This window comes from Peromyscus eremicus, chromosome 13 (genome assembly GCF_949786415.1).
Source record: "Peromyscus eremicus chromosome 13, PerEre_H2_v1, whole genome shotgun sequence".
In the NCBI taxonomy this organism is placed as follows: domain Eukaryota; kingdom Metazoa; phylum Chordata; class Mammalia; order Rodentia; family Cricetidae; genus Peromyscus; species Peromyscus eremicus.
Window position 1 is genome coordinate 1641079 of NC_081429.1, and position 27471 is coordinate 1668549.

At 44.1% G+C, this 27471-nt stretch overlaps 1 protein-coding gene and 1 long non-coding RNA gene across 3 annotated transcripts in view; one reads left to right on the forward strand and one right to left on the reverse strand.

Annotated features, from left to right (window-relative positions):
• Positions 1-23763, forward strand: part of LOC131923232 (nuclear autoantigen Sp-100-like) — a 72127-nt gene extending 48364 nt beyond the window's left edge. Inside the window, exons 14-25 of one of the 2 annotated variants that reach the window (XM_059278184.1) lie at positions 1806-1880; positions 5602-5655; positions 8141-8245; positions 10702-10844; positions 12596-12634; positions 12883-12921; positions 16541-16656; positions 18491-18608; positions 18877-18948; positions 19601-19744; positions 22789-22891; positions 23198-23763. In XM_059278184.1, coding sequence (XP_059134167.1) covers positions 1806-1880; positions 5602-5655; positions 8141-8245; positions 10702-10844; positions 12596-12634; positions 12883-12921; positions 16541-16656; positions 18491-18608; positions 18877-18948; positions 19601-19744; positions 22789-22891; positions 23198-23199 — 1010 coding nt within the window. In that variant the 3' untranslated portion in view covers positions 23200-23763. Of the gene's footprint in view, positions 1-1805; positions 1881-5601; positions 5656-8140; positions 8246-10701; positions 10845-12595; positions 12635-12882; positions 12922-16540; positions 16657-18490; positions 18609-18876; positions 18949-19600; positions 19745-22788 lie in introns of both variants that reach the window. The other variant, XM_059278183.1, reaches the window with a different exon arrangement.
• Positions 21354-25314, reverse strand: LOC131923233 (uncharacterized). The gene is made up of 4 exons (XR_009382549.1): positions 25058-25314; positions 24921-24973; positions 22750-22827; positions 21354-21609 (listed from the first exon to the last, which is right to left on the reverse strand). It is a non-coding gene; the product is annotated as an uncharacterized LOC131923233 (long non-coding RNA).
• Between the last annotated feature and the right edge of the window lie 2157 nt (positions 25315-27471).

Below are 27471 nucleotides of genomic sequence, written 5' to 3' on the forward strand. Positions count from 1 at the left end.
TCAATCTCACTTCCGAGGGGTCAATTTCATCTTCCTGTGATGTGTCTGTATTGCCCTTATGGGTTTGCTTTTCAAACTTCTTTAAGAAGCCATGGCCTAATCTGAGATTGCCAGGACATTTTTACACAAAGAAAGATGATGAAGTCCATAAGGGCAAGGACTGGTAAAAAAAAAAAAAAAAAAAAAAAAAAAGGCATAAAAAGAAGGTCACCAATTCCTGCAGGGAAAACGTATTTTAATGGTAGGATGGTAGGAATGATAATAATCCTATAAGCAGAAATAATGTTTATCAACATATGAGTTATATTTTCTAAAAACAGATGTCAAACTAGGTGTGATGATATAGAGACACCATGACCACAGCAACTCTTATAAAAGAAAAGACATTTAATTGGGCAGCTTACAGTTCAGAGGTTCAGTTCATTATTGTCTTGGTGGGACATGGTGGTGTGCAGGCAGACATGGTGCTGGAGAAGGAGCTGAGATTCCTACATTTTGGCCTATAGACAACAGGAAGTACTGAACTTGGTGTAGCTTGAGTGTAGGAAATCTCAAAGCCTGCCGAGACAGTGACACACTTCCTCCACTAAGACCACACCTACTTCAACAAGGTCATACCTCCTAATAATGCCACTCCCTATGAGCTTATGGGGCCCAATTACATTCAAACTACCGCACCCACTCCCTCTTGGGAGGCTGAGGCAAGAGGATATGCCTTATCAAAATCACTGAGATAAGTAAATAAGCAGAAATCACATTGGTTCCTTTCCAAACTTGGTTCTCTCAGAGTTCTGTTCTTGCACAAATGAAACCATAGGTAAGCCCTAGAACTGTGCTTGGCCCTCAGAGCAGCATTAGAATACCGTTTGATATGAAAAAGCCTGAGCTGATGAGATCTTAAAACTGGAAACTGCATATGGAGATTGGGGTGGGGTCAGTGTCTTTTGACTCCCCTACCCAGAATATAACTTCCTTCTACTCATCCTGCCTCCTAAAGTTTCTACCACTCTCAGCAATGCCATCAACTAGAGATCAAGCTTCCAGCACACAAGCCTTTGGGGACATTTAAAATCCAAACCATAAGTCTCACACTGATACCCTGCACTCAGCAAGCACTGAAGTGTTAATTCTCATTATTTTCACAGTGTCTGTTGGGATACAAACAAAACTGCCTGAAGTTATTTTCTGTACTAATGTGAGAGTAAATTAATTGAATCAATGTCAAGGCCAAGAAAATGACATCTAGGGTAAACCCAGGGATCTTAGTTTGGGTTACTGTAGCTGTGATGAAATACTATGACCAAAAGCAACTTGGGAAGGACTAGGTTTATTAACTCGAACTTCCATAGAACAGTTCATCAACAAAAGCAGTGAGGGCAGGAACCTGGAGGCAGGAGCTGATGCAGAGGCCATGATGAGGAGGGTGCTGTTTTCTGGCTTGTTCATCGTAGCTTGATTTGTCTACTTTCTTGTAGAACCCAGGACCATAATGGGCTGGGCCCTCCCACACTAATCACTAATTAAGAAAATGCCCGTGGGCTTGTCTACAGCCTGATCTTATGGAGGCCTTTTCTCAGTTGAGGTTCTCTCCTCTCTGACGACTCCAGCTTCCATCAGGCTGACATAATGCCAGCACAGCGGATTAAATAACAGAGTTGGCGATTACAAAGCTGTGGTCTGTATGGTTTTTACTATGTACTAGACTTTTTACAAGTTATAGTAACACAGGAAGTCTGAAAGCACTATTATGTACATTGTAACCTTTTAGAAGTATCTGGTTTTGTTTTTGTCTTCTATTTTCTCAGGGAAAAAGAGAGACAGACACGGAAAGTACTCAATTCGGAACATCAAAATGCCACTGAAAACAAACTGGAGTAAAGGTTAAAAACAAAATGCAATACATATTCAATACTAAGTTTTCATTCTTTTTATTACATACTTCTGATAACAAATCTACTTCTGTGACTGCTCGTTGTAGCCATGGTAACTGTTGAGAAATATACCCAATTTAGTCAGTTTCCAAAGTATGTTGGGAAAAGGGATAAAAGATGGCAGCCCTATAAACAAGTGACTTGATGCGTCTGTGGTCAGGCAAGGTCGCTACAGCCTCTGCTGAACTTTCAATGGCAGAAATAGCCATAAAGCAAAACGGGATGAACATGTGTACATGACAAATGATACAGCTGCCCTACCTCTGGATCAACCCCATGAGGTCACTGTGCAGACTTGAGCCTGGCACTTTTTCCCTTCTGCCTCAGTTGGATTCATCTGTAAACTTAAATAACATGCTAGATTGGCTCCTGTCAAGGCCAACCCAGCTCTTCGGGTGACTTCACAGTCTATAACTGTCCCTGCAACTTGGTAAGCACCACGGGGAGCCACCTCTCCAGCCTGCGGAGCCTCTGCCATGGCTCCTTGGGTGTAACTGACTGGAAGGGTAAGGGGAGAGGCTAGTCCTGGTGTCGTCCACTGCAAGGCCTGCACAGCCATCCAGGGCAGCTCCTTAGACCTCATTTCTGCCCCATTGTATGTGTCCCCTAAGCTGCACGTTACCTGCGCAAGTGATTCTACAGCTTGCCTGAGCTTCCCTTTCAGCCACAGAAAATTGCTATGAAGAAGTGAATTGAGCACAGAGGAGAGAGGAGTCTGCCCCCACTGACCACAGTCTCCCCTTAGCCAGTCTCTGGCCCAAATACGACAAATTATTGAATAGTTATTCTAGAATAAGTGTTCATTCTCCCTCCCTGCCTCCCTCCTTGCCTCTCCCTCCATCTCCTTCCCCCTCTTCCTCCATGCAACCTGCTATCTCATTGTGTGTGTGTGTGTGTGTGTGTGTGTGTGTGTGTGTGTGTATGTGCATATGCATGTACATGTGTGATCATAAATTTCCTACCTAGTACAGCAGAAGCAGAGCTCAAGGTCGATAGTGACTGGCTTGCTTTGAAATTAAGACTTATCAAATGGTCCTTCTAGAAGATCAACAGCCTAGTACTGTCACCTCGGGCAGCAGATCTGCCAAACACACCCATGAAGTTCCCACCTACAGAGTTCCTTCCGAGCTACAGGAATCACATTTCTTCATAAATTCCCTTGCTGACTCAGCCTACTCAGCAGCCACCACTGACCCCCTCCAGCATAACTTTCATCTTTATGTGACACACGAGTGAGTCTGATAGTCTCTCATTTTCTGATTTACCCAGAGACCTGTCTTCTGTGTTGGTCATATCAAACCTTCGGTTTGACTTGAAGGAAATACCTGACAATTATGTTCAGGGGAAATGCACTCTCTCTCCTGGGCTACATACTGAGCCCCAAGCCAGCAGGGCTATAAAGTGAGAGCCTATCTCAACAAATAAATAAACAGCAACAACAAAAAGGGACAGAAAAGAAATGCAGCCTCTCTCCGGAGGCCTGGAGTAGGGGAGGTTGATGCTGGCAGGACCACACCCCCTGTCCCCTCTGTGCTCTGTGCAGCATGCTTAGACAAGAGCCCTGATCCAGGATTTGGGGTCCTATTACATTGTTCATAGACATCCAGACACCTGCTGATACTCTGAGAAAGCTCAAGACTCATACCCTGACAACCTCTCTCCCTTAGAATGATTCATAGTATTTACAAAATTGTTTTAAATAGCATGTGGTAATTGTAACTGCATTATTATTTTAAATGATGGGTGTACAGTTTTAGTATTATTAAGTGGCTATTAAGACTAGACGAGCTGGGCTGGAGAGATGGCTCAGCAGTTAAGAGCACTGGCTGTTCAATTCTCAGCACCTACATGGCAGCTTACAGCTACCTGTAACTCTGCCTCCAGGAGATCCAACACCCTTACACCCTTACAATACCCATGCATATAAAATAAAAATAAATAAATCATTTTTTAAAGTGGATATTCAAAGCTTAAGAAAAAAAGAGCCAAGAGCAGTCAAGTCCTCCTTCACCCAGGCATTGCCCAAATGCAGTGTAGCAGCAGGGGGCAGGAGCCAGGCCACCAGTGCTTTAACACACGTGATCCGGGAGAGTAAAACACTGCTTTGTTTCTTTGTCTTCAATTGGTTTTGATTGATAGAAGGACCAGCTAGCCCACAAGTCCAAGAATGTCTAAACAGAGAGGAGCTGAGAGCAGAACCCGCACCGCTCAGCAGTGGCTGTTGTGGAGCACACTGAGGCTGCAGCCGAGCGAGACCAGGTCCAGTTTGGTCGCTGTGTACGAATGGAAAGAGCAGACAGGGCACAGGTGGCTCTGTGTGAGACCACGGGGTGGAGGGAAGGAAGAAGTGCGGAGTTTTCCCTGGGCTTATCTAGGACTTCAGCATCATGAATGATGGTGTCTCACACTGAGCACTCCCCCTGACCCCAGTGTGGATAACCTATCACCCCCACCCACCACACAGCTATCACCAAACTTGGTCCAATCACTGATCAGTTAAGAGCAATTTGTTCTGGGGGACAAACAAGGTGGTAAGAAAGGTTTACCTGTGTCCTTGACATGTCCATTTCCTCCTATTTTACCTGCTTCTTGAAACCTTTAGTATGAAAAACCAAGGTGATTCTTTTGTGCAAGGCTAGGAAGCTCTCATTCCTTGTATCTCCATAGTGTCTTATTTATCTTATTTATAAAGGTAACAAGTTGTGAGGCATAACACTCCAGCTCTTGAGCTGTTACTCATCAAAACATGCCTGGGCGTGTGACTCACATGCAAATCTCAGGACTGAGGCGGCAGTGGAAGAGGCAGGAGGATTGCAAGTTTGAGGCCAACCTGGGCTACACAGTGAAACCTTGTATCAATCAATCAATAGATGTTTCATGGGGCCATTTATATCTCAATAGGATTATTTTTTTTAAAGGATGAGTAACTGTTATGATTAAGACCCAAAAAATGAAATAGCATTGATCTCAAGACTTCCTTACATCTCACTAAGACAAGATTCTTTCCCAGTCCAATCTAGACACAACCTGCTCAGAGGAAGGGGCACTTCTGACCGAGTATACGGAGGATGTCCCCCACTTCCCGGGTTTGCACTACCTAAAGTATGGCCTTGTGGTGATTGATGCCTTGTGGGCACAGACTGAGGAGGAACAAACAGCCATCTATGTTCCCCAACTTTACCACTTAAACAGATTTGGCCATTATAGTCTTAATACTGCTTATGAAGTGACTTTTTCTGTGTGTGTGTGTGTGTGTGTGTGTGTGTGTGTGTGTGTGTGATAGCTAGTCAACAACCCTACTAATTATCACCTTTATAATTAAATCTAGATCAGAAGTCAGCAAACTATAGCCCAGAGGAAAAAACTTCACTTGCCAGCTATTTATAAATAAAGTTTTATTAGAACACACCCTTTTATTTACATGTAGTCTGTGGATGCTTCCTAATATGACTGAAAAACTGAGAAATCACAAAGGAAATTATGGACCACAAAACCTTGGATGTTTACTGTCTAGGCCTTTATAGGAAATATTCCTGACTTCTGATCTGGATTCCAAAATTTTCAGAAAGTACTAAACAGACTTCAGGAAAGTTAGTTTTAAATGGTGTTTTTGTAAAATGTTGCTTGCAATGTGATGCATAAATAAGAGACATGTATGTTGTCTTTTCAGGTGCTTTCCCAAGGAGACCTATCAACTCATCTTCACGAAGAAGCAGAAAAAGAGGTAAGGAAAAATGTGGTTTATCAACTTTTAATGAACAAGAATATTTTAAAAATGTTTTTGAGGCAAGGTCTCACTATGCAACCCTGGCTGGCCTGGAATACCCTATATAAAGCAGTCTTGAACTCATAGAGATCTACCTGGCTCTACTTTCTGGATGCTGGGATTAAAGGCATACGCCACCATGCCTGGCCCTAAAATTTTTTCATTTTAATGTATTACACTGGGTCACACAGGCCATTTACATGCATGTAAATAAGCATTCTTTGAGCATATTCCACAGGACCCATGGCCCTCCACTCCCCATTCCTGTTGGTCCCCTTGTCTCCTGGACAGTTTTGCTCCTACATTCATGTCATCTGTACATATAACTCTGTGTCTCTGTACAAATTCTTAAGACCCACAGATAAGAGCAACACGCCTTTGTCTTTCTGAGGCTCACTTAATTTGCCTAAAATGATGATCTTCGGTTGTATCCACTTTCCTGCAAATGGCATCATTTTGATTTTCTTTTTACAGCTGAAAGAAATTCCACTCTGTACATAAATCAGTTTCTTTACCTATTCCTCTGCTGGTGGGCACCTAGGGTGGGTCCACAACTTGTCAGAAGTGCTACAACAAAAGTTGATGAAGTAACTGAACTCTATTCTGCACTCAGTGCAGTGAGTGACAAGCTAGTTTTCTTGATTGGCTGTTGAAATCAGTACCAAATCTTAAGAGCATCATCAGCATTGGTCAGTTTCAGCAGCACGACAGATTGCTGATAACTCCCACTCCACTGGTTAGTTAGTTGATTTGGGAGGGACCCAGAGCCGCGTGTGTCTCTATGTGCTGACGGTTCTATGTGATGATGGTTCTTGAGGGAGGAAATAAAGTATGTGACCCACGTGATATTTAGCATACCTTTTACTTGTCCACACAGAAAGCCACAGAAACACACAACCCTTGATGGTAATACGAGACCTGTGTTCTAATTCCTAATCCTATGTGACTTTAGCCTGTCACTTGTCCTTTCTAACTCAATTTATTTATCTGTAGAGATGTGACAAAGGAGGGGCTGGAGAGATGGCTCAATGGTTAAGAGCACTGACTGCTCTTCCAGAGGACCCAGGTTCAATTCCCAGCACCCACACGGCAGCTCACAACTGTCTGTAACTCCGAGATCTGACACCCTCACACAGACATACATACAGGCAAAACACTAATGCACATTTGAAAAAAAAGGATATGACATAGGGTTTCAGGTGAATTCAGTTGAGTGCCCTGCTGGGGCCAATATTGTTTTGATAGACTGCTCTGAAGCAATTGTGGGATGCTCTACCCTATCCCAGCTCCACAGTGTCTTTGATGGATCCCTTAACTGGCTGGAAAGGCAGAGCCACTGCTGTGGAAGTTCATCTTCAGGCCTTCAGTGTCTGATTCAATAGAACTGAATCCCACACACTCTGAGATCTGTGCTCTGATGCCAGGAAATGGGAATGATCTTGGAAGGCTGGGAGGTTGGAGAGATTTTTGACAAGCTGCAGGCAAATGAGACATACTTTATTCACCAGCACTGAGGCTGCTAGGCAGGCAGACATCAGCAGGCACCCAGGCATGTGCTGGCATCCAGGCAGGCAGGCTGAGTGGAGGTAGGCACACAGGCCTGCAGATAGACACACACAGGTAGGCAAGCTGGCAAAGGAGACCTCAAGGCCATATTTATACAGAACCATGCAAAAGTGGCACTCTGCCAGATCTGATTATCTGACAGATGGCGTCACTATTTACTTTGGGGTCTCCAGATATCTGGTGTCGGCCATTTTGTGCTAACTCATTGTCGCCCCTGCCCCCAAGCCTCCCCCCATGTCCAGTGTCAGCCGTGTGTGTGGGTGTTAGCTGACTTACATCAGATGTCCACATCAGCACCATCTTGTTTGAATATAAATGCCCTCATGGCTTTCTGTTTCTAATACACACACCATTAAAGTGTTATGCAGGGCTCCTCTAGCACCTGCAGAATCTTCTAGAGTACTGCTGAGTCCTCAGGCAGGCTGAGGAAAGGAGAAAGCCAGCTAATCAGAGGAAAGGTGAACGATAACACCACCTCACTGGGTGCCCCCTTCCATCCCCTCCTAAAGTAGATGCCTCCAACAGCAGAACAAAATTTCAGAGTTATTTTTCCCAACTACAGAATTCCAGAGCCATTGTATAATGAGAGCTATCTCTTCAAAATATTCGTAGCAAAGTCACTGTACAGTGGCCACTATGGCCAAGTTTGAGAGCTGGGATTCTGCCACACACAGCTCCAGTCACTATGCAGGAGTTCAGAGGTTGGGAGCAGAGCGTGTTATCTATAGGGATATAATCATTCACAAAAGAAATACCTTCAAGTATAATTAATCCATGGGAAAACACAATGCATTTTTAGTTGCAGAAACAAGATACCAAAGTGGGTGGAGGAAAGGTTGTGCACAGTTCTAGAATAAAGTGAAATGTGTCCATGCAGGTCGGAGAATTCCCAGACAAAGAAATGTGGATTTTAACCGTCCTGAGCTTCCGGTGACCTGTGGTAATGCTACGGGGACTCTGTATAAGGAGAAATATCAGCAAGGTGAGTTTCCAGATCTGTGCTCTTCACCTGGACAGTGGCACTGTGTAGGGAGTGGGCACCTGTGTTGTGGGTATCTCATCCCATATCTAGTTTGCGGGATTCATGATATAGGCAATGTTACCCCGTTACTGACGTGAAAGGTTGTGAGGCCATGTAAATGATGAGAAGAGGGCATGAGAGGACAAGTCCAGAGGAGCCAGAAGCTCCTGATATTACTTTCCTAGTGGGACATGCAGAATGCAATTAATTACCCCAGCAGCAAAAATGTGAAAGGTTTTCTTCTAAGGGGCTGCCCAAGCCCAGGACCAGGGCTTCTATCAGCAATGAATTATACAGGTACCTCTCTCCATAGCACACACCAAATCCAGATACCCACAAGGAAAAAAGGTTTTGTGTGTGAAATGAACTGCTTGTAAATAGTTTCGGCATGGAAAGTTACTCTTGTGTTTCTGGGAGTGACAGAGGCTCTCCCCAAAGCCACTTTCACAGACTGCAGCCAGAGGCCGACTGTGCCGACGGAGAGTCTCCGGCCTGCTGTGTTAGTTAACCCCAGAGAGACAGCAGGAATGAGGGCATTTTCCGTATTTTCTTTTCTTTTTCTCTTTCTTGCAGTACTGGGATTAAACCCGGGTTCTTGTGCATGTGAGGTAAACCCTCGTTCACTGAGCTGTACCCCAAGCTCAGTTCTGTGTGTTTAAATATCATACATCCCTAGCCTATCAGGCTACCTCCCCTGCACCCTGTGAAAAAAAGCCGATATCATACTAGAATAAGCCCTAACACACCTGGATGGGAAATGAATGTGCCTGAGAAAGTCAGCATCAACCTTTGTGGGTCCATTACCTGTAACTTCTGTCAAACTTGAAGCTAAGTAAGAAAGAATACAGGATTTTGAATTAGAATTTGAACACAGTCAAACTTCAGCTTTCTTGGTGTATTAATCAGTCCAGTGTTCTTTGCTCTGTTGAAATATTCAAGTCAGGCTACTCTATCTAACTTACAGATTTAGAGGCTAAAAGGCCAAGATCAGGCAGCCTCATATATGAGAGACTGAGGCAGGTGGCATCGCGGCAGGGGCATGACGCATCCTAAGACAGGAAGCCAGACAGTGATGGGGTCCATGACAACTGTCTTAATCCCCCGCAAAGGCAGCACCTTCAATGATCTAGAGCCACCTCACACACCACCCTGTCAAGGACCAGGTTTTCAATAGATGAACCCTGGGCAGGGGAGGCACTCAAACCAGAGCTAAACCACAAGTCAGTTTCTCTGTCATCCGCACCAGTATCTCCAACACCGAACATCCTCTGTTAAGAAATGAGAACAAAGCTTCTCTTACCATATTGCTATAAGAAAAAAGATACTAGACATAAAATATTGTAAAAATTATAATTGTTCAAGTACAGTACCACTGGTCCTCTATCATGACTGACCTTCCTTTCCACAACGCAGTTCTTTCTTTAAGATTTATTGTTATTTACTGACTGCAAGTGTTTGGCTGCATATGTATCTGTGCACTGAGTGTGCCTGGTAGCCATGGAGACCAGAAGAGGTCATCAGAACTGGAGTTACAGATGGCTGTGAGCCACCACGGGAGTTCTGAGAACTGAACCTGGGTTTTCTGCAAAAGCACCAAGTATTTTTAACCACTGAACCATCTCCCTAGCCCCAATATAGTTCTTTTGTTATCAGTAAATAAGTACTTTCCCTATGATTCTACTGCCTATACGTAATTTAGCTATTCCCTGTAGATAACATTTCCAAAATCACTTTTAACATCAACTAGCCATGAGTCTAAAATATGAGAAATAATAATTAGCTCTCATGACCTTGAAGATTAATGTTGTACAAGTAGCTGTGGTGACACCTTCCTCAAGGCTGGACTCACAAGCCCAGCAGGGATTTTCTGCCCTCACTCACCTTTCTGAAATGCAAGTTGGTCCTACACAGGGTCACAGCATAAGGAAGAGCAAGAATCCTGGTCGTGTTTTAAGGCCATTCCTTTTTTTTTTTTTTAAATCTTTCAATATTACAGTAGAATATTTTTAAAGATAATGTTAAAGGCTGGAGAGATACCTCTCTGGTTAAGTGCACTGGCTGCTCTTCCAGGGGACTCAGGTTCAATTCCCAGCAACCACCTAGTGGATCACAACCATCTATAACTACAGTCTCAGGAGATCCAATGCCCTTTTCTGGCTTCTGTAGGCGGTAAGCACAGATGTTGTGCACAGACGCACATGCAGACAAAACACCAATACACATGAAAGAAATGAATTATTTTTAGAGAAAGCATAAAAGGTAATGTCAGTGGTAGTCATTCTCTGTCCTTGCCTATCAGGTTGAATGTGTGGCCCCTGGTGCCTGAGAGGAAAATGCATGCCCTCCTGATCCAGGATGATGACAGCTAAGAACAGGTGTTTTCGTAGCTGGAGGCTCAGTCTGTCTTGGTCTTACAGGTATTCATGAGAAGAGTATACAGAGTGAGACTGGTCAATGGTTCACCCCCAGGCAGTTTGAAATCAAAGGAGGCCGCGAAAAATCCAAGAACTGGAGGCAAAGCATACGTTGCTATGGATGGACCCTAAAAGAACTGATAAAGGTACTCTGGGGGCACATGGCTCCCATGGTTCCTGGGAAGATGGTGGACTAAAAGCTTCCATGTGACATGTACCTTCATTATTCTGGGGTAAAACAACTGATTAGAAGCCCTCTCTCTGTCACTGGTAGCTTCAACCAAGGATTTCACTGCCATAATTCACTGGTACCAGATGTTAGCAGAATGTCTGTGTCCACAATACCACTATATTCTTCTTAGTCAGGTTCCATGGCATGGGTTGTTGCCAGTATACCACTCAGGTGTTAGCTTGGCTGGCTTGTTTTACAGCTTAATCCTGTTAAATACATTAACTTGGATCCTTTGGATGGTAGAAGAAAAGACTGTGACCTTTACCATTAACTAGTTGCATAAAATTTGGTAGCATGGATATAATTTAAATTTAAATATAATTTAAACTTAGAATGCCAGTGATGAAAATAATAGATGATTACATATCTGAAAACAATGCACCCATGTGGATGCCTGAGTTACAGAATGTTCCAGCAGCACTTCTTCCAGTTGGTCATCTCACACTTGTTCTTGAACAGCTGAGCGTGGTGGGCCACACCTGTAATCCTGGCACTTGGGAGACTGAGGCAGGGAGATTGTTCAGAGCTTGATGCTGGCCTAGACTCTGTAACAAGTTCCAGGACAGGTTACAGGGTGAGACCTAACTCAACTCCATCTACCCCAAAATAAAAGTGTAGCAGGAACCCTAATTGGTCTTATTAATAAAAACCCAGAGTCAGATATCAGGGTGGAAGCCGAAAGATCAGAGAAGCAGAGCAGCCAGCCACTAGTTCTTCCCTCTATGAAATCCTCAGCCAAAACGAACTGACCCTGTCTCCTCCTGCCTTATACTTCTCTCCCCACCCAGTCATATCACTTCCTGTCTCAACCTCCCTAGTGCTGGGATTAAAGGTGTGTGTGCCACCACTTTGTGGCCTCTTATGGCTAACTAGTAGCTGGTTCAGGCAAGCTTTATTTGTTAGAACATACACAAAATATCATCACATAAAAGAAAAATAATTTTGAAATTGTATTTTGAAATAAGTTCTTTGCTTTTCATTTATATCAACCCCCTGAATTGGGAAAATCAGGAGGTTTCCCTGGTAGCTGAATCTATTTCTTTTGGCTTAGGGTACACTGATCTTTCTGTCGTGAATCTCAGATGGCCTTTCCCTGTGTCATTCTCACAATAAAGCAAAAAGTTTGCTCATGGAGTATAGACTAAACTGCATCTAAAGTCATGGGGAGTACAGATGTACTGGCCAGGAGAAAGCTAAACCGTCATACCCTACCTGCAGTTACTACTGTGAGGAGAGGTGTCTGCAGGAAATGATGTTGTAGCTAAGAGGTGGGATGGCTATTTCTGGGTTTCAGATTAAAACCGTGTCATGTAACAGTCTTCACTGAGCTGGGTCATAAAGGAAGACAGTTCTGACAAAGTGTAGAATGGGGCTTTCTGCGTGGGGAACAAAGAGCATGAAAAACCAGCCCTCAGGGTATCAGGAAGCTGTGAGTGCTCAAGTGGCATCCCTTGTCTGAGCTCACCGTGAAAACCACCAGGCCAGAAAGAGGAGGTCTAAATGTCTCCTTGACTCACTATGGGGAACAAGGGGAGTCATTTCAATGAAGACACCTTGTATTTAACAACGGTACATCCAGACAGAAATACCTAGAAGGCAATTAGAAATACCTTGCTCACACAGTAAAAACAAAGACCCCACCACATTAACGTCTCTGTCTTTCAGAAAAAGCATCTACCAGACCCACCAAGGAAAAAGAGAAAGGTATTTATCCCAAGAGTTCCTGTTGTGATGTCTGAGCCTATTGTCTACAAATTATTTGTTTTCCATCTCCATGGCCTTATAAGTTTTAAAACTGACCAAATTTGAATTTGTTCCATGGTGCTCACATAGTTGTTGTTTTAACCAGTATAAGAAAGAAGTCAAGGCTTCTTTGAACATCAAAGTATTTGAGATAGAGATGGGAACAAACCTTGGGAGCCATCACATGAGTGATCTTTTCTGTCTTTCAGAAAGAAAACCCACAAAATCCACAGCGAACAAAGAAAAAGGTAACTGCCTCATGACCTTCTGCTATGATGTCTGAGGTCATCAACCACAAATTGTTAGTTGTCCATCTCTGTCACATCATAGTTGTTAAATTCACTGATGATGATAAAAATGGAATTTATAATATGATATTTGTGTGGTTGATATTTTAAAATATGATACAATATAAAAGGTCAGTGCTCCATTTAATGTTAAAACATTTGAGATTGAGGTGGGAACAATCTTTAAAAATAGTAAAAACAAGCCGGGCGGTGGTGGCGCACGCCTTTAATCCCAGCACTCCGGAGGCAGAGGCAGGCGGATCTCTGTGAGTTTGAGGCCAACCTGGTCTCCAAAGCGAGTTCCAGGAAAGGTGCAAAGCTACACAGAGAAACCCTGTCTCGAAAAAGTAAACAAAAAAAAATAGTAAAACAACAGACTCAGGAGGTAAAGGCACTTGCCGCCAAGCCTGATGACCTGAGTTCAGTCCCCCAGGAATCATGTGCTGGAAAGAGAAAACAAGTTCCCAAAATGTATCCTTTGCACTCTACCTAAGTGTCACATGAGTATCTACACAAATACATAAATAAAATGTAATTATTAGAAACCTAGGAGCTGAAAAGACGGCTCAATGATTAAGAGAACTAGCTGTTCTTTCAAAAGACCCAGGTTTATTCCCAGCATTCACATGGTAGCTCACATCCATCTGTAACTCCAGTCCCAGGACTACCAATGCCTTCTTCTGACCTCCAAAGGTACCAGATTTAGATACAACCACACTTCTTTTGTTCCTCTGCTAAGACAAGATGTTCAGCTCTCATCTCTAGAGTCTGGATAACTCATTGGATGACTGAGGCAGATGCTGAGCTTTCTGGTCCATGGACCACTGCTTAGGATGCAGAGATCTCACCTGATGACTGTGCATTAGAACCCCTCAGAATGTTTAAGCATCCAGTGCTTGGCTCCAGCCCAGACTCGGTGAATTGAAATTGATGTTGATGGGATCCTAGACACTTGTTTTGTTTTTCTTCCTCAGTGTTAAGGACAAACCTAGGGCCTTGTTTGCGCTAGATTGAACACTCTACCATTAAACTACATTCTCAAGCTTGGAAATTTTTTTAATCCCATGAGTGATTTTAGTCTATAATATGTTGACAATTACTACTAAATATTGCACAAATCCTAAATCGTCTTATAATAAAAACCTGGAGCCACATATCAGGGTGAAAGCTGAAAGATCTTACCTCACCAACTCCTCAGCCTGACAGAGCCTCTGCAAGGGAGTGAATTCCTGTCTCCTCTCGCCTTATATTCCTTTCTCTGCCCAGCCATATCACTTCCTGTCTCAACCTTCCTAGTATTGGGGTTAAAGGTGTGTGCCACCACTGCCTGACCTCTGTGGCTAATTCTATGGCTGGCTCTGTCCTCTGATCTTCAGGCAAACTTTATTTCTTAGATTACAGATATCACCACAACTAAATAAGAGAACAAATTCCTTGTTTTTAAAAAAGGGGGTTTGGAGAAAGGCTCAGTGGTTAAGAGCACTTGCTGCCCTTCCAAGGACCTGGGTTCAAAACCCAGCATCCACATGATGGCCTGCAAGCATCTGTGATTCTAATTCTAGGGAATCTGACTTCTTTTTCTGTCCTCTGTGGACTCCAGGCTCACAAGAGATGCATAGACATACATGCAAGCAAAACATCCATACACATAAAATTAAAAGGAAAAAAAAAGCCAAAGGGGTGAGGGCATGGCTCAGTGGTAAAGTGTTTGCCTAGTGGTAGAGCGCTTGTCTATCACACTCCAGGTCCCCTGGGTTCAAACTCTAGCACCATGGAGGGAGCGCCACTAAAAGGGGGCGGGAGATGTATGAAGATGTGCCTCAATGGTACAGTGATTGCCTGGGCCTGGGTTCTACACCCACATTAAAAAGATAAACCCCAGGCTTCCAGGTTTCTAGACAATGGAATACTATGTAGATTTGCCTTTGAAATGCTCTTTCTCAATACTCACTTGCAGAGGTTTGGTTTTTTTTTTCAAAGGTTTGTTTATTATGTATACAGTGTTCTGCCTGTGTACATGCAGAACGCCAGAAGAGGGCACCAGATCTCATTACAAATGGCTGTGAGCCGCCATGTGGTTGCTGGGAATTGAACTCAGGACCTCTGGAAGAGCAGCCAGTGCTTATAACCTCTGAGCCATCTTGCCAGCCCCGCTTGCAGAGTTTTTAATAAATGACTCAGAAATCTTGACCCAGCAGCCTGAAAATAGTGTTTAGCAAACATAGTCTCACCTGCTGTGGGACCCTGTTGGAGACAGATGCCTCCAAACATGTCCCTCATGGGCCATTCAGGGTTCCTATATAAAGAGATCCCATGGACCAGCTTCATGTTTGAAGCCTAGAATTTGAACAATGTGTGTAGTTCTTGTGTCATAGTAAATGTCTGGGTGAAGAGAGAAACCACAAATTATTTTATTCACTTCAGCCCTGACTTGTTAGAGGTTTTCCTTTGCTGGTGATGTCATGAGTAAGGAATTCTACATCCCAGTAGCATCAGGCCCTACACAAGCGTGAGGTGAGACTTAAAACTTAGGGTGAGCATGACTGGTGTAGAGCTGGGTATCTGAGACAGGGAGAGGCAGAGATGAGTCAGGGTTCACATCCCCGCTTCACCTGATGGGAGGTTAAAGGATCATTGTAAAGGAGGAACACGGGCATTATTACAGAACAATAAAGACCTCCCTAGAGAAGCAGAGAGTGAATGCTGGAGGCTCAAAACAAGGCCAGAGTGCAGGCCTGAAAGATGAGAAGAGGAGCGGCCATGGGAGGAGCTGTGGATATTGAGGCAAATGCAATGAGTGGAGGGTACAGGACAGAACCCAAGGAACCCCACATTCACAGCAGAACCAGCTCTTCAACCTAGGAGGCTCCCCTGACCACATTCCTTGAATATTAGAAATGTCACCTTGGAAACTGAGTCAGGAGAATCAGAACCCAAGCTAGACCTGGCTACATGAGCCCCCCTCTCAAAAAAATGATAATGATGAAATTAAGTAATAATTAATTAAGCCAAATAAGACATTATATTGGAGTCAGACTTACCTGGGTAATAAATCTGTCAGGTTATCTTTAGTTCACCTCTTTTGTTACTGTTGTTACTACAATGGGGTTTGTATTTCCATGTCAGAATCGCTGTTTTCACAGTGTAAACCTTTCTAGTCTGACATATCCCAGCAATTCCCTGAACTTCATTTCATACCAGAATGCCTTCTTCTAAAATATCTGTTTAATACTAGTCCTTAATATTTTGAGGAGAGGGGCTGGAGAGACACATAAATAGTTAAGAGTACTACACTGCTCTCCCAGAGGACCCAGGTTTGATTCCCAGCACCCACATGGCAGCTTACAACCACCTGCAAATTCAAGGCCAGGGGTATGATTCCCACTTCTGGCCTCTGCAGGCAACTGCATTCATGTGGTGCATGTATATACACTCAGGAACACACACGTAAAATAAATATTTGAAATATACTTTGGAGTAAAGAGATTTCTGGGTCACCTTGGTTTACGCAAAGTCAACATGTTCTAGCATTCTGGGCTCAGACTGCTCTTGATGATGTCTGCAACATTTCTTCTTGTAGCTGAAAATTTCAAAACAGTGTACAGTGTGCTGCCGAGGATGGAGATTGTGCCACTGTGCTATTTGTGGAAAATTCTATCATAAGAAATGCCACATCCCGCCTGTGGAAGACAAGAGGTTAGTAAGACAGTCCTGCCCCCTGGCCCTTCCTCCTCAGGGCACACTTCCTTCCTACACCTCGCGCGTGTGCGCGCGCACACACACACACACACACACACACACACACACACACACACACCCTGCTGGGTTGCTGTCTCCAGTGGAGTGTCTTGATACAATGGGAACAAGAACGTTAGTGTCAAAACCCAAAGTATCCAGAGCTGTTTCTCAGCACTCATAGCAGATTAATGGAAATAAAGGCCTTGAAAGCGGTCAACTGAGAGAAGTCTCACTCCATCTCACCTATGTGCTCCACGGGGGTAATAGCACCATGTTGCGGTTGTTGGCTTTAACCATGTATTCCTCTTCCCCGCTACTGAATTGCAAAGTTGCTAAAGCTGGGTTGTGTCAAGCCGTTAGAAATCCACTTCAACATTCTACCAACCTAGTTGATTCTGGGTTGCAGAGCCCTGCATGAGAACTGTAAGTTCTGTGTGTCAGCATCCCACCCCTAACCCCACCAAAGCACTCCTTTGCTTTATCTGTGTCTCTGGGCAGAGATAGTATGTATGTAGTAGTATGCAGATAGTATGCAGAGATTCCAACAGGTTGAGAAGGGATTGGATGAGTTCTGTAAATGGTGTGGATGGAACTACTGTGCCCCATGGACTGATCTCTACCTGAAATCCTCTAAGAGAGCACTGCCCTCTGGTGACAGGAGGAGTCATAAGACCACCCAGTGCTCCCAGAACACCATCTCAGAGGATTTTCTTCTGACTAGTTAGACAAGCTACCAAGGCACAAAATGAATCAGCCCTTTCACTCTGCCCACATGCAGCTCCTAACACCCCACCTGGAGCATTTTGTAATGGGTACCTTGAAAAAAACTGAATGGACAAGAAGAGCCAGTACTGTTAAGAAGGGTCATTGAAATGAATGAAACTTAGGGTGTCTTAGTCAAGTTTTTATCGCTGTGATAAAACACCACAACCAAGAACAACTTTGGAAAGAAAGACTTTTTTATCTAGCAGTTCATAATCCACCATCCAGAGAAGTCAAGGCAGGAACCTGGAGGCAGGGACAGATGCAGAGGCCATGGAGTTGTGCTACTTACTAGCTTGCTTCTCATGGCTTGTTCAGCCTGTTTTCTTATAGCACCCAGGACCACCTGCCCAGGGTGACACTCCCACATCAATCATCAACCAAGAAAGTGCAGCATAGGCTTTTCCACAAGGCCAATCTGGTCGGGGCATTTTCCCCAAATGAGGTCTCCTCTTCCATGGACTCAAGTTGATATAAAATTAGCCAGCATATGGGGTAAAATGGAAAATATTGACACCATATGTAAATTTCCTTTCCAATAAGTTTCCATAACACAGATTCTAGCTGAAGACCCAGCAATGTCAAATGAAAGGACACCTGTAGCTTTTGCTATGCTTATTCAGCAAGACTGAGAAGCAAGAGTTGCTTTTTGGTCTTCTGATTGTAACTCTCATCTAATTGGCTCATCAAGGTTCAAGACTCCTGTGCTTAAGGCACCAAATTCACTGTTATGACCAAACATGGCTTGTTGTCAAGCTCCCAGTGCTCAGATGGAAATTTCTAGTTTTGAGATCAATAGGAATTCATCACTTCCTTGGGTACCACCTCATTCAACATACTCACTATTGATAGAAGGGGTTATCTTTGCATATCAAACCCACATGGAGCTCCAGTACAGTGTCCTCCAAGAGTGAAGTTGAATGCAAGGTGGAAACCACTTGCCATTCTTGAACAGAGGTCTTTATCAGCCACAGGAATGGAGGCTGGTTCACAGACTCTGCCCTTGCTCACTTTATGCTTGACCTCTCAGTGGCCCATGGAGTTGTGTCTTCTGCAAGATAAAGGATCAGTTAAGGTGCCAAGAAAATCAAGCACGTTATAAGGAATCGGAGGTCCTGAAGAGGAAGATGTTGCCTGAGGAGCAGCTGGTGAGTCAGTGTGAAGTTGAAGGCCCCTCTTTTTGGTTGGCAGAAAGAACAGTCTCACAGATGGTGAGGAACAAAACCCTAATGTAAATTGTGATGTGCTTTTGATCATGTGACCCAATGGTAAAATTCATACTCCAGAGAGTAGCTGCATTTCATATTTGTCTCAAGGAGGTAAAGGTCTGTGAGTCATTTGTTGCACCTTGGAATTTAAGCAGTCCTTTTCTCTCTAAGTTACCTTTCATTTAGAATTGTCTTTCATCTTTTGCAGAAATGTGAACTGCTTCTCTTGAGTATCTACTGCCATTCAAAAAGTCGCTTTTTTATCCCCAAACCAAAGAAAGTGAGTAACAACAACAAACTGAAATCTTGTGATCTTATTCCCAGACAAGTTGTCTTTCTCTTTGCCTGTTGATGGCTATCTTTGTGCAGGTAGCCATGCATAGCAAATTACCATAGATTGAGGTAGTATATACAATATAAATTTGTTTCTTATGGTTCTGAAGACTGGCCGTCTGAGGCCAACGTGCAGGAAAACAAACTGGGCTGTGGTGAGGGCTTTTGACTTCTTTGTTTGAGACGGAGTCTCACTGTGTATCTCTGTCTGGCCTGGAACTCACTAGGTAACCAGACTGGCCTCCAACTCCCAGCGATTCACCTCCCAAACGCTGGGATAAAGGTGTGTGCCAACACAACTGGCTAAAAGTCTTCGGGGATGCAGGCGGCTCACTTCTGACTGTTCTCTCATATGGTGAAAAGAAAGAGCTTCCCGGAGTCTTAATAAGGCACTGATCCCACTCCCAGGGGCTGCACCTTCATAACCTAATGGCAAAGGCTTTACTTCTTAGTTCCAGTGTACCAGGGGTTAGGATTTCACCCTGTGAGTTAGAGGCAGTAGAGATACACATTCAGAATCCATAACCATGGGAGTGTGTGGAAGGGAGGCCGACTCAGGACTATGCTGACAGCCCTCCCTTCGGTGTTTTCCTCAACAGAGGAGAGAGAACTTTCCAGAGCTCCGGGAGCACATGTGGCTAGGCAAAATCAAGTACAAGCTGAATAAGAAGGCATACCTTTCAGTACGACATTTTGTGGAGGACATGCGCCGCATCTTTCAGAACCACAGCATAATCTATAAAGTAAGAGCCTCTGCTTTCTGTTTCTCTTTTAATTGAGTCACTTTTTCTCACTTTCTCACGTCAGGTTGATGCTCTAACTGCCCTCACCATGGGGCAAGCCTCTACACGTCAAATTTGAGCAGGGATTCAGAAAGCCCCATGCTGCAGGAGGGGAAATTAACCTGACTCACATAGGACCTCCGAAAGCTCACTGCTGAGCAGTCGACTTTCACCCCGGAGAGCAACAGGCTACAGAGCTGCTCAGTGTTGCAGGGAACAGAAGTGTATTTTAAAGACAGCCAGCATTTTTCATCTATAAAGAGAGAAAATCAGACTTCTCACATTGCAAAACCTCAAATTTCTTAGTATCTAAATGTCCTAGTGCTGGAGCAAAAAATTCTTAAATTCTTGCCCCAGGGCTGGAGAGATGGCTCAGTAGTTAAGAGCACTTACTGCTCTCAGAAAGGAACAGTACCCACATCAGGTGGTTCCCAGCACCCATATCAGGGGGCTCACCAGGAAATTCATCACCCTTTCTTAACTCCTCAGGCACCTGCACTCACATGTACACACCACACATAAGTACACATGCTTAAACATAATAAAAACACCAAAGGCAGAGGCAGGCAGATCTCTGTGAATTTAAGGCCAGCCTGGTCTACAAAGCAAGTTCTAGTTTAAAAAAAAAAGAAGAAGAAGCAAGTTCTAAGCTAGTCAGGGCTACACAATGAGACCCTGTCTCAAACAAACAAACATTAGTAACAACAATAATAGTAAGTATATTTTAATTAATTAATTTTCTGTTTTAAAATTTTGTTTTCATTCATTTTCACCATATTCTCTCCCTTCCCCCAACTCTTCCCAGATCATCCCCACCTCCCAATCCACTTGACTTCAGATTCTCTCCCTCTCAAAAAAAAAGGAAAAAGCAAAAAAATAAAAATCAAAACAAACTAAAAATCAGACAAACAAACCAAGACAAAAGATAGCAAAACAATATAAAAAGTGCACACACACACACACACACACACAAGAACAAAAACCCACAGGGTCTGTTTTATGTTGACCAACTACCCCCAGGCATGGGGCCTGTCCTGGAAAGGCTGATACACCCAGTGACACTCCATTGGAGAAAACTGATATCCACTTTCCCAGCAGGTACCAACTGCAAATAGCTTTTTGAGTAGGGGTGTGACTTTGTGTTTACTTCTTCTCTGTGCTGGGGGTTTGTCTGGTTTGAACCGTTCATTTGTGTGTGAGCTCTCTTGTGTCTGGAAGATGCTGTTTCCACCTCGGGGTCTTACAGTCTTTGTACTTCCTCTTCCACATAGACCCCTGAGCCCTGAGGGGAGGGGTTTGATAAAAAAAATACCCCATTTAGAGCTGAGTGCTCCAAAGTTAGTCTCTACACCTTGTCCAGTCGTGAGTCTCTGTTGATTCCCATCTACTGCAAGAAGCTTATCTGGGAAGTGCTAAGTGATGCTCTGACCTTCCATCTGATGGATAACAATATTAATAATACTTTAATAATAATTACAATAAATAACAATAAATCTTTTAAAAAGTGCCACAGAATTAGAACACCCCCCCCCCCCCAGTCATTGGATGAGGTGACCTAAGATTGTCTTTAAAACACTTTCCCAAAGATCTGAGGGGAGACCAGAAGGAAGTCTAAGCAAGCTGTAGTGAAAAGAAAGCACAGCCTGAGTCTGGAATACCAGACAGAGGTCAAGATAGGCAACTGAGAAGTGGGGAAGGAGGTACTAATGAAATGGTCACGTTGAGTCTTTGTCCACTGAGGCATGAAGTGGGCGTGAAAACTTCATTTTGTCCAGGGTGACATGAGTTTGGGATGTAGAAACTCTACTCCATTGTCTCTGATCAACCTAGAAAGAACAATTAATGTCACTCCGTTACTTTTTATTTTAGCTCTATAGTCAAGACTGTTCTTTGCGCCCAAATCCAGGGTGAGTGTATGAGATAAGATACAGCTAAGTGAATTCACTGTCGCTGAGTTTACCTCCTACTCCTTGTTAGTGTTAGGCCTAACATGAATAACCTTCTGTCAGTTTAGCTTTTGTGGCTAGTTTGAGCCCCTTTTAGTTGATTTTTAACTAGGCAGGGACAAGTGACTTGCTGAAAGGACACATTTGGAAGGTCCTGCTATGTAGATGCGAACAGTCTTGAACTCACAGAGATCCACCCACCTCCACTTCCCCAGGCTGGGGACAAAAGGGTGTGCCCCACTGCCCTGCTAGCATTTCAAAGTTTTAAGTTGCTGCATTGAGCATCTGCCTCTTCTCCAAATTCTTTACTCCTGCATCCTAATACGTTTCCAAGGGCTTAAAAGTGCAGGGAAAAGGATGACCCCGTTAATTTCTCTAAGCATTTGTATGCTGTCATACCTCACCTAGCACCAACACAGTAGGAGTGGAAAATCTCATACCACGAAAGCTTTGCTTCACGCAAAATATATGAAATATATTGTATAAAATTGCATTTGAGCTATCTGTGAAATATTTATGCAAACCAAATGAATTTTTGGATTTTAACTTCAGTCCCACTCCTGTGGTATCTCATTATGTACAGGCAAATATCCTGTATCTAAAACCCAAACCACTGCTGATCTCAGGCATCTAGAGCAAGGGATATTCAGCCTGCAATACTAGTTTTATTTCTGTCTTTCCAAGAAAAAGACATAACCAAACTATCATGGACTATGACCTCTTTCTTTAAAAAAAAAATGGTTACACTTTATTGATTTACTTTGTGGATCAGTGCATGTCAGGGGGCAGGTGCATGGATGGAGGTCAGGGGACCACTTGCTGGAGTCAGTTCTCTTTCCACCATGTGGGTCCCAGGGATTGAACTCAGTCTGCGTAGCAGCAGGTGCCTTTTCCCACTGAGCCATCTGGGAGCCACCCACCACCACCACCTCAACCTCCTCTTAACTGGGTTAAACCTCCCCACTTGGAACAGTCTAAGCAAGGTTCTGGGTTATCCGGGGACTGGCTGGCCAAGCTTACCAAGCGATGGCTATCACTGATTTCCTACTTCTCTTTCAGAACAGCAAGTTCAACAACCTTGGAGTCACAGTAGGAAGCCTATTTGAGAAGAATTTCAAAATAATTTTTTCAATCAATGATACAAGCAAACAACCTCAGCCATGTAAGCACACTGTTTTGTTAACATAGGCCTTCCTTTCTGTTCTCTCCACTATCCATCCCTCTAGCCATCAACAGCACAATGCTCAGAGAGCCCACCGTCCACTCCTGCCACACTTCAGCTTCTGACTTTCTATATTGCCTTTCCTGTTCAATTATCTTCTTAAATAAAACTTAACACTTGCAATGTGCACCATAATGGTGAACTGTCAGGTGCTGAGGGAGCCCACTGAGAAGATGACTCTGGAAGCAAGATTGTACCCTTTCCTCATTTTAAACCCAAGTATGTTTGTCTCCAAATGTCCTCCAGAGCATCTTTTCTAAGGATGGCCTGGCCCCTCTAACCCAGTGACTGAGCAGAGAAACTAGCAAAACAGGCCAAGAGTGAAAACACTGTGCTTGGGAACAGCTAGAAGGTGAACCATTCCAACAGACATAACAACTGTTTTTCCTGTGATATAAAACGAGAATGAGTAGCCAGAAGTTCAGCCCTGGGAACTCAGCCATGGAGAGAAAACTCAATCAGGAACTGTGGCTGACTGCTCGGCTTCCATAGACAGTTTCCACTGGCTGTTGTGAGCATCCAATTTGATGATGTTATCTCTTTGTTGCTATTTATTCTTCAACCTGGAAGCCTCACCAAAGGCTAATTCTGCTCTGCCCTGAACTCCACTGGGAGCTCTGCCATCCCCCCCGCCTCCCTGCCCGAGGACTCCCCAAGTCAATTCCCCCTGGGAATTTCAAGCATATGGTTAATGATACTTTCTTGTTTTTATATTTACTCTTGTACTTTGGCTTGTTACATACTTAATAAACTCACCCATTCAAAACTGAAAGTATGGCTGTCATAGTCGATTCTCAGGACTGTGCAGAACATAATAGGGTGGGTCAACAATCTCTACAAGGTGCTATTTCTATTTGAAAGTAGTGGCTCTTATAAAAAATGAAAGAGGGAGGAGGACCAGACAATGATTCACCCCACAGACACCTGGCCTCTGCTCAGACTGCTAGAGTAAAGGAACACACATCTTCTATGTCTGAAACTGCAGTTTACAGGGTGAGCATGTCAGGAGAGAAGCACTCCAGGGACTTCCAGTGTTAACATTCAGGCATTTACACTGGCCTGCTCTCAGGGACCTAGCAGGACACAGCAGCAGCAGCAGCCAAGATGTGACACTGCAGCTTGATAAGTATTTTTGTATCCCTGGTAGTACGTTTCTCTGCTGAAGCAATAAGCCAGATTAAGCGGAATTAAAAGTCCAGATTTAATGAGCAAAGCACTCTGCGGTGACTCTCAAGTCCCCCAAGAAGTAAGGTGGGCTCCCGCAACCGACCCACCCACGTCACCCCCCACCCCGCACCCCACACATGGCAGGTCTATGGACCAGAGCTGAAATACCCTGTAGGCGTGGTCTTGAGCAGCTCTAGGGGAGGAGCTGTGGTTTAGCAGGCTTTATGAAGGTCAGTGTTTGGCCAGAGAGAAGGAAGGCGGAGGTGGAGCTTCCAATGGAATATCCCAACCTTCTTGAATATATGCGTGCTAGTTCAAGTCTGGCTACTTCCTGTTGGCATGGGACGCTGTGGGAGGAGGAGTCAGTGGGTTCATGCTCGGAGAGAGGTGTGAGTGAAGAAGCATCCTGTTGACTGCCATCATGGAGGCCTCGGGGATCTGTTTCTTGAGGAAACAGAGAAGGCAAATTGCTAGGAGAAAAAATAGGTTGTTATCACCGGCCCTATGAATGGGACTAGCCATGGGGAGAGTGGAGATTGCCAGTAAGAATGTGCCAGTAAGATTGCCAGTAAGAGATGTTCCCGGGTTGTACTGACAAAGATGAATGAGCAAGGCAGAAGAGCAGCAGGCCCTTCATTGGGACAATCTGGAAAACCAGAGGGTAGAGGGTCCCAGTTGCTGGACAGTCCATCCATCCTGGAAAGGTGCCCGCTTGAGCCTGGAGAGGTGGTACCAGCATTGATGTCCCAGGAGCTTGGGGGAATGGCATGCCAAATTTGGGGATGATGAGTTCCAGGAGTACCTGAGTCATCACATCTGCTGTTTCCCTGGAGGTGGGGAGTGCCTCCATCCATCCTGTAAAGGTGTCAATAAGAGATAAGAGATAGCAGAGCGTTTTGTAAGTGGGCATGTGGGCGAAGTCAACCTGCTAGTACTCACCCAGGTGGTGTCCTCTAAGCTGGTGCAGGGACTGGCGTATCTGGAGGCCCCCTGCAGGTTAGCTTTGGCACACTTCTTGAAGAAAGAGTGGACCTGTAAAATACCAGCTCAGTAGCCATTAAGTCTCTGTCATTTTTAATAGATTTAGGAGCTGCTTGGTCTGCACTTCTGCTTACTCAGGTAAAATTCATCCATCTCAGAGCTCTGATGGTGTTGATGACTAGGCTAGTCAGTTTAACGGCAGCAACCAAGGCTTCAGAGGCCTTCTCAGTTCTCTTCCTGTGTAAAATTCGGGCCACAGCCTCTTTCTCTCCTAGAGCTACTACCAAGTCTAGACACAACTAACCTTGTTACCACACTCAGACAAGAGATAAACTCACAGAACAGATTTCAATGTAACTTTTTACTCTTCCTCTATTTAAAGGACCTCCCTCTACAATGGCTGCCCTCAGTAATCAACCACCTGTGTCTCCTGGAGAATGAGATATAAAGAAGGTGTTTTAAGGTGTAGAGTTTATGTGAAGATATGAAAGCTAGAGGATCTACGAAAACGTTTTAGGGTCTAAGAAGGTGTTTTAAGGTGTGCAAATGCACGTTATTAAGGTGTGTAAGGGCCTGGATGCTAACCTTTTTCTCCTCTGCTTTTTCTTTACAAAGAGTGTTCACTGCTCAAAGTCATTGATATACAGACAGACTCATGGTGAATGTAAAACTTTCTGTAACTCCCAAACTGTGAGATCACAGGGAAAAGAAGATAAAAATCCAAGTGCTAAGCAGCTTTGTCTGAGATTTGCAACAACATGTACAGGCACAAAACCTCGGTTCGCTACACTGTGTCATGTATGTATTTTGGATTCAATTCTTGTTTTGAAGGTTATTAAAATTCCTGAAGATATTGATCTGCTTATAGCAACATTTGGAATAACTGGCTTAAACAACAAAAATGTGTGTCTAATCAAGATGGTTGCTTGTGTTTTTCCAACTTTGTTAGACTTTTAATCACTTCGGAAAGTGAGTCATAGCAAAATTAGGACTTAGTTAAAAACCGCTTTGTGGTGGCTAGTTTTATGTCAACTTGACACAAGCCAGAGTTATTTGGAAAGAGAGATCATCAGCAGAGAGAGTGCCAGCACCAGAATGGCCTGCAGGGCCTATTTTTGATTGAGGAACGATGTGGGAGATCCTAGCTTATTATGAGCAGAGCCACCCCGGGGCTGGTGGCCCTGGGTGCTGTAAGAAAGCAGGCTAAGCAAGTCATGGAAGCCAGCCAGTCAGCAGCTCCCCTCCCTGGATCTACAACAGTTCCGGCTTCCAGGCTCCTGCCCTGAGTCCCCACCCTGACTTCCTTCAATGATAGTCTCCAAGCTAAACATTGAAAGGAACCCTTTCCTCCCCAGGTCAGTTTTGCTCATGGTGTTTATCACAGCAACAGAAACCCTAACCAAGACATGTTTTGTTTTTGTGAGTTTGTGTTTGTCTAAACTTTCTCGAAATGTTATACATGATTTAGAATCATGAAACGGGTAAGGTTGTCCTTCTGTGAAGATAAGGGGTTCAGAAAGAAAGCCAATTTTTAACCCTTACAGTCCAAGGCCAGCCAGTACCTCATGGACAAGGGAACCCTGCTAAGTCTCCTGGCCTCTTGATCAGACAGACCGTGGGTGGAGTCTCTAACAGTTAGACTCTGATCCATGTACATTCCATGGGGAGGAGAATCAATGGAGAGAGACATGTTCCCTATGCTTCCAAAGGAGGACTCTGACCTAGCCCTGCAGGTGGCATGGCTGATAGAGGAAAGCCAAGGGTGTCAACGGGTCAATTCTAAATCCCCAAGAAGAACACATACAAGAGTCTCAACAGACTTTACAAACAAGAAGATTTATCTTTGGCCACCTACATGATCTTAAATACCCAAAAGAAAAGGATAATCAAAACAACTGCCATTCTGATAGCCTGTGGGGCGTTTACCCAACCACCCCCACAGTTCCCCAGAGTTTTCTTGAGTGCGAGCAGCAGGAAATATTAGATAGAAGGATTTATTGCAGAGAATATCGCAGAGATAAACAGATAGAAAATAAAGGATAGCCTCGAGAGGGCCTGGAACCTATTCCAACGGGCCCCGACTGTCTCTGCCCCAGGGTTTTTATAGAGACGCCAAGGGGTGGAGCAAAAGACCTCCTCCCCCAGCACAGGCAAGTGCAGACCATCCCAGACACCTGCACTTAGGCCCGTGGTCCTAATCATCCTGTATGCGGACCTGCTGGGTAAAGCCACGAGGAACCCGAGAACGGGCTCCCACGGGTCCCCCTTTCTTAATATATATAAAAAAATAACTATTAATAGCTTACAGCAATCTCCATAGCTGTTACACCTCCCAGTATGGGAGTAGAGGATGATATAGATGGCATTTCTCT